At 31.0% G+C, this 14,181-nt stretch overlaps 1 protein-coding gene across 2 annotated transcripts in view; it reads right to left on the minus strand.

Moving 5' to 3' along the window:
- Positions 1 to 14,181, minus strand: part of LOC145291193 (solute carrier family 23 member 1-like) — a 182,140-nt gene that overhangs the window by 50,901 nt on the left and 117,058 nt on the right. For both annotated transcript variants that reach the window (XM_080136771.1, XM_080136772.1), the window contains exons 4-5: positions 8,341 to 8,426; positions 4,718 to 4,791 (exon numbers count right to left, since the gene is read on the minus strand). In XM_080136771.1, coding sequence (XP_079992897.1) covers positions 4,718 to 4,791; positions 8,341 to 8,426 — 160 coding nt within the window. The remainder of the gene's footprint in view (positions 1 to 4,717; positions 4,792 to 8,340; positions 8,427 to 14,181) is intronic.

Genomic DNA, 14,181 nt, shown 5'->3' on the forward strand with positions numbered 1-14,181 from the left:
ACTATTCACTTCAATTTTATTACAATTTATTTACAATTGGAAATGCTTGCCAAAACATGTAACTTCGAAGCGGTTTCTGCTGAAGAAAACAAAAATCAATACATTCGGGAAGCTTTCATCGGTGGAATTTCTTCTTCGTCCATCCGACAACGACTGTTAGAAAAACCCATCCTGACTTTACAAGACACATATGCCACGGCCAGATCTCTTGAACAAGCAGAAAAGCATTCGATAAGCTACGCAAATAACTTTACTGTAGCAGCTACAAATAATCCTTCGGGCTACTATCGTATAGCTGTGACTAAAGAAAATATGCATCCAAAAGGGGTTTGTTTTTTCTGTGGAAAATCACGTCATCCTCGATATTTATGTCCTGCACGAAACGCCGAATGTAAAAAATGCAAAAAAAATGGTCATTGGGCTAAAGTGTGTAAATCTTCTATTTCTAACACTCATACTGCTGTTCTTTATGATGACTCTGACTACCCCTCACCTTCTCTATCCTGACTAGGAACTAACTCCAAAGATGTCACATTCACTCAATGCCAAATTAACGGGCACTTCGTGAACGCTATGGTGGACTCCGGCAGTGTAAAAACATTCATTAATGAAAATACTGCTAAAAAACTTAAACTTTTCACAATACCTAAAAACAAAACTATAGCTCTGGCTGCTTCCGATCAACATGCTAAAATAACTGGCGAAGCTGTCGTGGATTTAATACTGAAAGATAAAACCCATTCTGGAATAACAATTGAAATCATTGAAAACCTTTTCATTGATTTAATAATCGGAAAAGATATTTTAAAAAAATATAAAAAAGTAACACTTAAATTCGACGGTCCTAGAGACAAACTTATAATTGGAGCTATAAACACGAATAATTTTTTTCCTACCATAAACGTTCCACCCCCTCCTCTCTTTTCTAATCTTTCTCCTCATACTACTCCTATTGCGACAAAATCCCGACGTTACACTTTTGCCGCCAACAAATTCATAAAAGAAGAGACTGCTAGAATGTTGAAAGAAGGCATAATTGAACCTTCGATATCTCCGTGGCGAGCGCAAGTTCTTGTAACTTCGAATGAGAATCATAAGAAAAGAATGGTAGTCGACTACAGCGATACCATTAATAGATTCACGGAACTAGACGCTTACCCAATGCCTAATATCAATAAGATGGTAGACGACATCGCTCAATATAACATCTTCTCTACTCTCGACCTAAAATCTGCTTATCACCAAATACCTATAAATCATGCTGATCGTAAATTCACTGCGTTTGAAGTAAGTGGCAAACTTTTTCAATTTACTCGTCTTCCTTTTGGCGTCACCAATGGAGTAAGTGCTTTCCAGAGGAGCATAGACTATATTATAGAAAAAGAAAATCTAACCGATACCTTTGTGTATGTTGATAACGTAACTATATGCGGAAAAAATCAAGAAGAACACGATTACAATCTTCAAAAATTCTACAAAATTGCTAAACAATATAACATCACTTTAAATGAAAATAAAAGCATAATTTCTTCTAGTTCTATTACTCTACTCGGCTACACCATAGAAAATAATCAAATAGCTCCCGATTATCAAAGACTAAAACCATTACTCGAAATGCCACCTCCGCTGAATCTTAAATCTCAAAAAAGAATAGTTGGAATGTTTTCCTATTACTGCAAATTCATTAAAAAATTTTCTGATAAAATTTTATTACTAAATCAAAACAAAGAATTTCCACTACCTCCATCTGTATTAAAATCTTTTCAAACATTGAAAAATGATCTAAAAGACGCCACTTTAATAACGGTAGATCCAAATAAAGAATTTGAAGTAGAAACGGACGCTAGTAACTATTGCATTGCTGCAACACTAAATCAAGAAGGTCGTCCTATTGCATTTTTTTCAAGAACTCTCAATACTAACGAAATTAAGCACCATGCAGTAGAAAAAGAGGCAGCCGCTATTGTAGAAGCTCTCCGTAAGTGGCGACATTTTCTACTCGGCAGGCACTTTAAAGTCATCACAGATCAGAAGAGCATCAGCTTCATATTCGACAATAAAAGAAAATCAAAAATTAAGAATGACAAAATATGTCGTTGGCGTATAGAATTATCCCAATACAATTTCACTATAGTTTATCGACCTGGACCTGAAAATATTGCTGCTGACACATTCTCTCGCATCTCTGCTCTTACTTACAATCTACAAGATCTTCGTGATTTACATAAACAATTATGTCATCCTGGTGTTTCAAGACTAAGCCATTTTATAAGAACGAGGAACCTCCCTTTTACTTTGGATCAAATTAAGAATATTACTGACTCTTGCTCATCCTGTCAATTACTGAAACCCAAATTCGCCAATACCAATGGAGGGACTCTCATTCAAGCCATATTACCTTTTCAACGATTAAATCTTGATTTTAAAGGCCCTCTACCTACTTCTATACATGGCAACAAATATCTACTTACTCTAATTGATGAGTATTCCCGTTTTCCTTTCGCTTTTCCTTGCAGAGATATGACAAGCAAAACCATTATCCACTGTCTAAACAAACTCTTTTCAATTTTTGGTTTGCCTGACATGATACATACTGACCGTGCTTCTGATTTCTTAGCAAGAGAAATAAAGGATTTTTTACACAAAAAAGGAATTGCTACTTCTAAAACAAGTAGGTATCATCCTGAAGGTAATGGACAGATTGAAAAACTCAACGGTACCTTATGGAAGGCCATTCAAACAACATTACATTCTAATCAAATGAAACTACCTTATTGGGAAGACATACTACCGGACGCACTTCATTCAATTAGATCATTACTTTGTACTGCCACTAATATGACTCCCCATGATAGACTATTTAAATATAGTCGTAAATCTGCTTCCGGAATTTCAATTCCTTCTTGGGTTAAACCAGGCCCAATATATATTAGAAACCACACTAAAACAAGTAAACATGACCCTCCTGTAACGCCTGCCACCCTAATAGATGTCAACCCCCACTACGCTTATGTTCAACTACCTTCTGGTACTGAAACCACTGTCAACGTTCGAGACTTAGCTCCAAACTCATCAAATGAAGAAAACTCTAATAATAATCCTACTACTTCAGAGACTTTATTTGAACCTTCTACTAATGAAAACATTGGTCATGAGGAAGACAAAAATCAATCGTCTGATCTTGAAGAAAATCAGATTTCACTAAAAAATAATACTGAAAATCAGCATTCCTGCCAATCTGTGCGGAGGTCGTCCCGAGTTCGACAATTCCCTAGTAAATATAAGGATTTTGTGACTAAATACTGAAAAAACTGCAGTTTGGGTTCATATGTTATTTGTAAATAAAATGATTCTTATGTGATTGTAAAAAAAAAAAAAAAAAAAAAAAAAAATTTGTCTATAATTAATTACCCCTTACTTGAATACTTTAGGACGGGGAAAATGTTATGATTTAATTTGTTGTTAAGAGTTACCCCCCTTGGGATTGACATTCATAATAAAAGCGCCCTCTGTTTCATTTTCCCGCTCGATCCTTTCAAGAGCGTACGTGTATTTTACAGTTAATAAAACCTTTCTAAAAGGCAATTCTTTACTTACTGATACTATTCACTTCAAGCGGCAATCCTCGATGAGGTGTTTTTGGAGCGAGGTTCCGTGGAAGAGTTGTTAACCGACAACGGGACTGCATTCAAGTCAGTAGCAGTGACGGAAGTAATGAAGAAATGGAATATCCAACAATTGTTCAGAGCTGCCTACAGACCCAGTGGCAACGGGATCGTGGAGAGAAACCACCGCACCATAAAGGCAGTTGCGGAAAGAGGAGGCACCTCACCTGAGCAATCCGTCTACTGGTATAATATGTCGCCTAGATTAGGACAAGTGCCAAAGACGGTTCCGCATATTCCTGGAGACATCCCAGGGTTGAGCCGGCAAGCAGAGAGACAGAGGCCACAGGGACCATTAAGTATGTAGTAGGGATGAGATATGGGTGAAGCCACCGGGGGCGCGCAGCACCACACAATGGAGTAAAGGTCGCGTGACTGGGAGGAACACTAGAAACAACATTGTGGTGGACGGAGTACCGAGGCATATTCTCGACATCAGACCAGTGGAAGGCGAAGCAATGGAGGGGAATGTGCAGCAACAGGAGGAGGACGAGACACCTCAGAGGCCAAGTAGAGAGAGGCGACCGCCACAGTGGATGAGAGACTACGAAATATGATCTTGAGATCAGGGAGGCATGTGGTTAGAAGCTAAGAAAAAACAAGCCTTACTGTGGGTGCTCAGCGAGTGAGTTCAAGCTGAGAAAAGGAAAAACAAAGATGGCGGCCAGCATTTTATTACGTGCGTTCTCGCATAATCTCGTGTGCGCGTGAAGCTGGAAACTACAAAACGAGCTTCATTTCTCGGTGCTGAGCGATTCCAGATCGGGCAGGAGAGTAGGCGCAACGGGAATGGAGATACTTTCTGAAATTATATTCCTTTTTATGTCGGAGGTTAAGTAGCTACTGAATCCTTTTTATTTTATGCTTACACGTGCTCACAACAAAAGGTGGGAAAAGTGGGCCACTTCCTTATTTTTATATGAATTGGTAAGTGATAGAGGACGTGTGTAAACTCAACGGTGAAATTTCTAACAACACCCGAATTAGTTTTTTTTTTTGTTTGGAGAGGAGGATCTGATAAAATCATTTGTACACGGATGAAAATAGCTTACCTGTCGAATTCGCATTTGCCAAAACTCACGGTGGTCCTCGTTACCAACGACGAGAGTTCCATTGATTGGCAGATCTACAATAATCCAATGTTAAATGAAAACATAATATCACCATTAAATATAAGATATATCGTGACTATAATTCAATCTTTTGTAGAAAAGTTCCGCCAAAAATGTACCTTGTAATAAAGAAAACGTTTTCATTTAAGAGGAATGAATTCATGTCATTCATTTCATTGAGTATTTACATAACATTCACAAGATTTCCAGCTCTAGAAGCTCTAGAAACGCCTTCTCAATCAACGAATCCTTTTTCTCTGATATTGCATACAGTATCGTTATCCTTGTATTTTGAATCTAAACTTGCCTTTAGCACTACCAACAATCACCGCAAAAGGATTCTAGAAAACGCGAGTCATATGCTTAGTCTATCAAGTCCAAAGAAGAATAAAGGTTTCCATGAGTTTTGGCGAATAACAAACAAGGTCCTGTCCTCTACCTCGACCATCATCAACGGGCCTGGGGCGATTTCGTCAGCATCTGACAAAGCCAAATTCTTTGCCAAGAAATTTACATCAAATCCTATATGTTAAAATATTTTTGACTAATAATGGGGGTATGACTCCAATGATTTCGACGATCATTTTTATAACCACGGTTATGATAATCAACCAATGAGAGGCTTTCGACGTCATTATAAAAATATCGAATTTTGGATTCAATTCGCTATTTTACCTGTGTCCTGAAATGACTGAACACTAAACACTATATGATCAGGGGTTACCTACCTCCCGAATTTTATCCCAAGACCGAAATCTGTTCCAAGAAATTTCAACAGAAACTGAACACACCAGCCATGGTACGTCCCTGGACGTGCTGCCACCAAAGCACATAGAAACCACTACTTCACCTGCTTTAATCGTAATAGATAAATAAAATAGATCCTAAAATAGATCCCAAAATAAATTCTCATAACAGATTTCTTTAGCACCCGACAAAGCCAAACCGTTTGCCAAGAACTTTTCGATCAAGGTCGCATCCTAAGACCGCAAATATGAGCGGTATCCACTTTTCTGTTCGTGATGTTGCCAAACTTATCAAAGACCTTGATTCTAGTAAACTAACTGGACCTGACAACATTCCACTCATAATACTCAAAAGTTGCAACTGGAACTAGCTTATATTCTCGCAAAGCTATTCAATTGATGTTTAAAGAGAAATGCTTCTAAAAACCTCGTTTGTCTGCCTAGTATTTCAAAACACTGGATATCGGTCTTCTGCATTTCAGTACAAATCAATTGGTCTTTTCTATGTTATAACTAAGTTGCTTGAATCTGTGATAAATAGAAAAGTTGTCAACTACCTGAGCAAAAACAACCTACTCAATATAGTTTTTGTCATACGAGATCTATAGCTGATGTACTGACTGTAATTTCACACATGATTAGTGAATCTATCGACGAGAGTTTCCTCTCAAGACTAATAACTCTTGACATATCAAAAGCATTTCATAGGTTTGAGCATAAAGACTTACTTCACAAGATTTCCAGCTATGGAATCTCTATAAACACCTTCTCAATCATCGGATCCTTTTCCTCTGATTAGTTAATAAAAATGGACGTCTATAGGTAGAAGTTCAGAAGCTCAAAGCATCTATGTTGGCGTACCTCATTCTGGGCTCAACTCTCTTCTTTATATTCGTCCATTATATCCCAAATTACATTCTAAGTTAATTCGTCGCCATATATACAAACTATACTACGACCTATGGCAACACTTCAAATGCCAGCAACAACCAGCACCGTCGACTTTATACACGTAATGCAATGGGGAAAGAGGTGGCTGGTTCCTTTTAATGCATCCAAAAGCTTCTATCTTTTCACCATAAATGCTTTGATCTCCATTTGACCCCAATTGATATGAATGACTCTCGCCTTGAAGTAGCACCTTGCTTTAATAAGCTTCTGGGACTGATCCAAACTCCTGACCTGATATTGAAGACTTACATCAAATCTGTTGCCAACGTTAATGAAAAATGGTTGCATAATTCTACCGCCCCAGAAGATATGTAACTTCCTGCGCAATCCTCTATCTGTAATAGAGCCAAATACGTCCTCAAATTGAGCACTATTACCACTGCTCGTAGCACCCTTTCTTGTTTTGACAAGGTTCAAAATCGGCTTCAAAACTTGGTAGGTGATGTCTTTATCTTTCTTCTTGCTTTTTTCTCACAGAAGAAACATTGCGAGTCTATTTCTACTCCATTGTTATTTTAATATTAAGCGCTTGACCGAGCTTCAATCTATGTCCACTCCCCATCAGCAAGAATTTCGCAGCAAGCACTCGTCTAGCTACAAGCACTGTCAACAATTTGCCCCACTGTCTATCTGTGCCAAATCTAAACACGACTTTCATAACCTAAGCTTTTCTGCAAAAATGCCCATCTATGGAACTATGTTCCGCTGGTCTGCCTTCCAGCTGGCTACAATATAGTCGTCTTCAAGTCCAGTGTAAACAAGTTTTCGTGGAGACACGTTTTAAAATAATAAAATTCTACCTAATTTACACCAGTATTTATCACAAGGCTGTCGTCTCACCAACCGCCTTCCGGCTTTGTGATGCATAGGAGAGAGAGAGGTAAATATCGTGTGTGTACTTTGTAGTACGCCATCTTGGTGTTAAATACTACGACTGTTGTTCTCTATGTATTCTGTTGTGTTCTTAATACAAATACCTTTTATTTCTAACCCATATCCGTGTATGTGTCTTCTTTGGTAATAACCTTTTTCGCAACAAGACTAATGTTACTTTAACAATTATTTACTTATTAAAGTTAACTTTCTTACTTAACGAAATGAGTGATGCAGGCGGACAGACATTGAAGTTACATTCACCTAGATTAATTGTGCTTTCTTTACTTAAAAGTCACCACTTATCATGGCCCGAAAGCCACTCGAGGATGAGAGTTAATCAATGTAAGGTGGTAGTGTAGTAATCGTCAATGGTGTAAATTGGGTGGAATTTTATTATTTATGGCTCAACAAGAACTTGTTTACATTGGATTTGAAGGCTACCACGTTGTATTTAACTGGGAAGCAGGCCAGCGGAACATTGTTCCACAGGCGGGCAGTTCTGGGAAAAAAAAGCTTTATTCACAGAATCTGCGTTTAAATTTAGGCACATATAGAGAGTGGGGGACATCATATATAGTGGTTGTAGCTAGTCGAGTATATTTTGTGAAAATTTGGCAAGGAGAACCCTAGATTGGAAGCGGTTTCTTACATTATATGCTGTGGCTCGTTCGTATGGCTTCCACTAAGAGATTGATCTGAAAATCTTAGTATTCTCTTGCTCGAGAACGTGACGTCATTCATCATATTCTTATAGTGTTCAAATTCTGTTTTGTCTACAGTGTTTGAACTTTGACACCTGTTTTGTCAGCCATCTTTCATTCAACCCCATAAACGATTATATTTTACAGATCTGAGTTATCATCATGCACTAAATGTGACCCTTGTCAAAATTCATATTAGCTAACTTAATCGCTATTGATATAGGGTCACTAGTATATAACACAAGTTCTGTGAAGTAATTTCGTTACAAGAACTTGAATTCGTACTCACTTGTTGCGTAAGGACATTCTTCGAAAGAAAACAACGCTATAGCAGGCATGATGAATATAAAGCTTGCACCTTGCATTATGGGAAGGCTGAAAAAGTGAAGAAAAGAAAAGCAAGTAGAGAAAATACTAGTAATAATAATAATGATGGCGATAGAGGAAATACTATTGAAGAACTAGTAATGGCTATGATGATGATGATGATTGTTTTTAAGAAAATAGGTTATAAAAAAACAATCCTGTGTTATTTACGCCTCATCGAGACGGCATTTTCACCGTAGCCACATATTATTTTCACCGCATTGACCTGACTTTGATTACACCTGTGTAGCCTTTTGCCGAAAATGATGATGATGATGATGATGATGGTTATCTTTGTTACGACAGTGGGTTATAAATACTTGTGTGTCATTCTAACTATGATGATTGTTATTTCTGCTACATTTAAAAGAATGGCGACACACTGACATATGAAAACATAACAATATATAATTATTGTCGGTGATAGTTATCCATGGTCGTATGGAAAATCGACAAACTGAGCTCAAATCGTCAAAAAAAGATATCCTTTTTCGGTGTTGTTATATATAACGATTTGTGATCACATGAAACGCTTCATTGAGACAGCATTGTCACGTTAGCTACACCTCAACAGCGTTTTATTTGCCCATTTTAACTTTAAAAGAATTGACCTGACTTTGATTACACCTGTATAACCTTTTGCCAAAAATGACCTTCCAAACATCATATCTTTAACGTTTTTTTGACAATCGATCAAGTTTGTTGCTTTTTCACAGCAGGTGTTTGTGTTAGGTTCATAACTTCATACTCAAATTACTTTTTGGTACATTTGATAATTATTTTATTGTTTTTTACATTTGGTCAAGTAATCGTTTTTATCAAAATTATGTTTTGGTACACGCAGTCTAGATATCCCACATGATATGAATTACATTCAAATCGAAGGTTACACAAAATGCTAGTTGGCAGGTTTCTGCCTATTTCAGGAACCCCTGAAACCTGACAGTGTACTATAGTCGTTTATGAAAGTCTGGTGGTTGTAAAGATTGCACTAATTGAACCTTGCAAGATTTCATGTGCAAGTCGCTTTGAATGCGCTGTAAAGAACTCCGTGAGATGCCAAGTTCTTGAGAACGCCTGTTTACAGATACAAATAAATCTTCTCGTGCATGAAAGATAGAAGGAGACGTTAACTGAGTTTCTTCAAGGTTTTATTGGAGAGAATGGACTTGGAAGAGAAAAACGAATCAACTAAATAATTAGTACCTTCTTAAATAACTTCCTTAACTCATAGATTCTCAGCTAGAGGTAAATGTATCCCTAGGGCGTAAAAATTTTATAGTGGGGGATAAATAATTGAAGTAACTGATAACTTAAAAGTAATTATTTCTTTTAAGATTGTATCATGTCTAACAAATGTACTAATTTTTTATTTAGAAAATTTTTGTTTTCTTTTTTATACAAATATATGCCATTATTTTTATACAAACAGATTAAGTTATAAACAAAACAAATAAGTCCTAAACAAATAAATAAGTTCTAAACAAAAAATATGTTCTAAACAAAAAAATAAGTTCTAAAAAAAATAAGTTCTATACAAAAACAAATAAGTTCTAAACAAAAAAATAAGTTCTAAACAAAAAAATATGTTCTAAACTAAAAATAAGTTTTAAACAAAAAAATATGTTCTAAACAAAAAAATATGTTCTAAACAAAAAAATATGTTCTAAACAAAAAATAAGTTCTAAACAAAAAAATATGTTCTAAACAAAAAATAAGTTCTAAACAAAAAATAAGTTCTAAACAAAAAAATATGTTCTAAACAAAAAATAAGTTCTAAACAAAAAAATATGTTCTAAACAAAAAAATATGTTCTAAACAAAAAAATATGTTCTAAACAAAAAAATATGTTCTAAACAAAAAAATATGTTCTAAACAAAAAATATGTTCTAAACAAAAAAAATGTTCTAAACAAAAAAATGTTCTCAACAAAAAATAAGTTCTAAACAAAAAAATGTTCTAAACAAAAAAAAAAAGTTCTAAACAAAAAAAATGTTCTAAACAAAAAAAATGTTCTAAACAAAAAATAAGTTCTAAACAAAAAAATGTGTTCTAAACAAAAAAATATGTTCTAAACAAAAAATATGTTCTAAACAAAAAATAAGTTCTAAACAAAAAAAATAAGTTCCAAACAAAAAATAAGTTCTAAACAAAAAAAAATATGTTCGAACCAAAAAATATGTTCTAAACAAAAAAATGTGTTCTAAACAAAAAAATATGTTCTAAACAAAAAATATGTTCTAAACAAAAAATAAGTTCTAAACAAAAAAATATGTTCTAAACAAAAAAATATGTTCTAAACAAAAAATATGTTATAAACAAAAAAATAAGTTCCAAACAAAAAATATGTTCTAAACAAAAAAATAAGTTCTAAACAAAAAAATGTGTTCTAAACAAAAAAATATGTTCTAAACAAAAAATATGTTCTAAACAACAAATATGTTCTAAACAAAAAATATGTTCTAAACAAAAAATATGTTCTAAACAAAAAATATGTTCTAAACAAAAAAATAAGTTCTAAACAAAAAATATGTTCTAAACAAAAAATATGTTCTAAACAAAAAAATATGTTCTAAACAAAAAATATGTTCTAAACAAAAAATATGTTCTAAACAAAAAAATAAGTTCTAAAAAAAAATAAGTTCTAAACAAAAAAATATGTTCTAAACAAAAAAATATGTTCTAAACAAAAAATATGTTATAAACAAAAAAATAAGTTCTAAACAAAAAATATGTTCTAAACAAAAAAATAAGTTCTAAACAAAAAAATGTGTTCTAAACAAAAAAATATGTTCTAAACAAAAAATATGTTCTAAACAACAAATATGTTCTAAACAAAAAAATATGTTCTAAACAAAACAATATGTTCTAAACAAAACAATATGTTCTAAACAAAAAAAATGTTCTAAACAAAAAAAATGTTCTAAACAAAACAATATGTTCTAAACAAAAAAATATGTTCTAAACAAAAAATAAGTTCTAAACAAAAAAAAATGTTCTAAACAAAAAATATGTTCTAAACAAAAAAATAAGTTCTAAACAAAAAATATGTTCTAAACAACAAATATGTTCTAAACAAAAAAATATGTTCTAAACAAAAAATATGTTCTAAACAAAAAATATGTTCTAAACAAAAAAAATGTTCTAAACAAAAAAATATGTTCTAAACAAAAAAATATGTTCTAAACAACAAATATGTTCTAAACAAAAAAATATGTTCTAAACAAAAAAATAAGTTCTAAACAAAAAATATGTTCTAAACAAAACAATATGTTCTAAACAAAAAAATAAGTTCTAAACAACAAATATGTTCTAAACAAAAAAATATGTTCTAAACAAAAAACTATGTTCTAAACAAAAAACTATGTTCTAAACAAAAAACTATGTTCTAAACAAAAAAATATGTTCTAAACAAAAAATATGTTCTAAACAAAAAACTATGTTCTAAACAAAAAAATATGTTCTAAACAAAAAAATATGTTCTAAACAAAAAATATGTTCTAAACAAAAAAATATGTTCTAAACAAAAAAATATGTTCTAAACAAAACAATATGTTCTAAACAAAAAAATAAGTTCTAAACAACAAATATGTTCTAAACAAAAAAATATGTTCTAAACAACAAATATGTTCTAAACAAAAAAAATGTTCTAAACAAAAAAATAAGTTCTAAACAAAAAAATAAGTTCTAAACAAAAAAATATGTTCTAAACAAAAAAATATGTTCTAAACAAAAAAATAAGTTCTAAACAAAAAAATATGTTCTAAACAAAAAATATGTTCTAAACAAAAAATATGTTCTAAACAAAACAATATGTTCTAAACAAAAAATATGTTCTAAACAAAAAATATGTTCTAAACAAAAAAATAAGTTCTAAACAAAAAAATAAGTTCTAAACAAAAAATATGTTCTAAACAAAAAAATATGTTCTAAACAAAAAATATGTTCTAAACAAAAAATATGTTCTAAACAAAAAATATGTTCTAAACAAAAAAATATGTTCTAAACAAAACAATATGTTCTAAACAAAAAATATGTTCTAAACAAAAACATAAGTTCTAAACAAAAAAATAAGTTCTAAACAAAAAATATGTTCTAAACAAAAAAATATGTTCTAAACAAAAAATATGTTCTAAACAAAAAATATGTTCTAAACAAAAAATATGTTCTAAACAAAAAATATGTTCTAAACAAAAAATATGTTCTAAACAAAAAATATGTTCTAAACAAAAAAATAAGTTCTAAACAAAAAATATGTTCTAAACAAAAAATATGTTCTAAACAAAAAATATGTTCTAAACAAAATAATATGTTCTAAACAAAAAAATATGTTCTAAACAAAAAATATGTTCTAAACAAAAAATATGTTCTAAACAAAAAAATATGTTCTAAACAAAAAAAAAAGTTCTAAACAAAAAATATGTTCTAAACAAAAAAATATGTTCTAAACAAAAAATATGTTCTAAAATAAAAATATGTTCTAAACAAAACAATATGTTCTAAACAAAAAAATATGTTCTAAACAAAAAAATAAGTTCTAAACAAAAAAATATGTTCTAAACAAAAAATAAGTTCTAAACAAAAAAATATGTTCTAAACAAAAAAATAAGTTCTAAACAAAAAAATATGTTCTAAACAAAAAAATAAGTTCTAAACAAAAAAATAAGTTCTAAACAAAAAAATAAGTTCTAAACAAAAAAATAAGTTCTAAACAAAACAATATGTTCTAAACAAAAAAATATGTTCTAAACAAAAAATATGTTCTAAACAACAAATATTTTCTAAACAAAAAAATATGTTCTAAACAAAAAAATAAGTTCTAAACAAAAAAATATGTTCTAAACAAAAAATAAGTTCTAACCAAAAAAATAAGTTCTAAACAAAAAAATAAGTTCTAAACAAAAAAATAAGTTCTAAACAAAATAATATGTTCTAAACAAAAAATATGTTCTAAACAAAAAATATGTTCTAAACAAAAAAATAAGTTCTAAACAAAAAAATATGATCTAAACAAAAAATATGTTCTAAACAAAACAATATGTTCTAAACAAAAAATATGTTCTAAACAACAAATATGTTCTAAACAAAAAAATATGTTCTAAACAAAAAAATATGTTCTAAACAAAAAAATAAGTTCTAAACAAAAAAATATGTTCTAAACAAATAATATGTTCTAAACAAAAAAATATGTTCTAAACAAAAAAATATGTTCTAAACAAAACAATATGTTCTAAACAAAAAAATATGTTCTAAACAAAAAAATATGTTCTAAACAAAAAATATGTTCTAAACAAAAAAATAAGTTCTAAACAAAAAAATATGTTCTAAACAAAAAAATATGTTCTAAACAAAAAAATATGTTCTAAACAAAAAAATATGTTCTAAACAAAAAAATATGTTCTAAACAAAAAAATAAGTTCTAAACAAAAAAATATGTTCTAAACAAAACAATATGTTCTAAACAACAAATATGTTCTAAACAAAAAAATATGTTCTACACAAAAAAATATGTTCTAAACAAAAAACTATGTTCTAAACAAAACAATATGTTCTAAACAAAAAATATGTTCTAAACAACAAATATGTTCTAAACAAAAAAATATGTTCTAAACAAAAAAATAAGTTCTAAACAAAAAAATATGTTCTAAACAAAAAAATATGTTCTAAACAAAAAATATGTTCTAAACAAAACAATATGTTCTAAACAAAAAATATGTTCTAAACAACAAATATGTTTTAAACAAAAAAATATGTTCTAAACAAA

Source organism: Euprymna scolopes, chromosome 12 (genome assembly GCF_053919585.1).
Source record: "Euprymna scolopes isolate OS-2025 chromosome 12, ASM5391958v1, whole genome shotgun sequence".
NCBI classification, from domain to species: Eukaryota; Metazoa; Mollusca; class Cephalopoda; order Sepiida; family Sepiolidae; genus Euprymna; species Euprymna scolopes.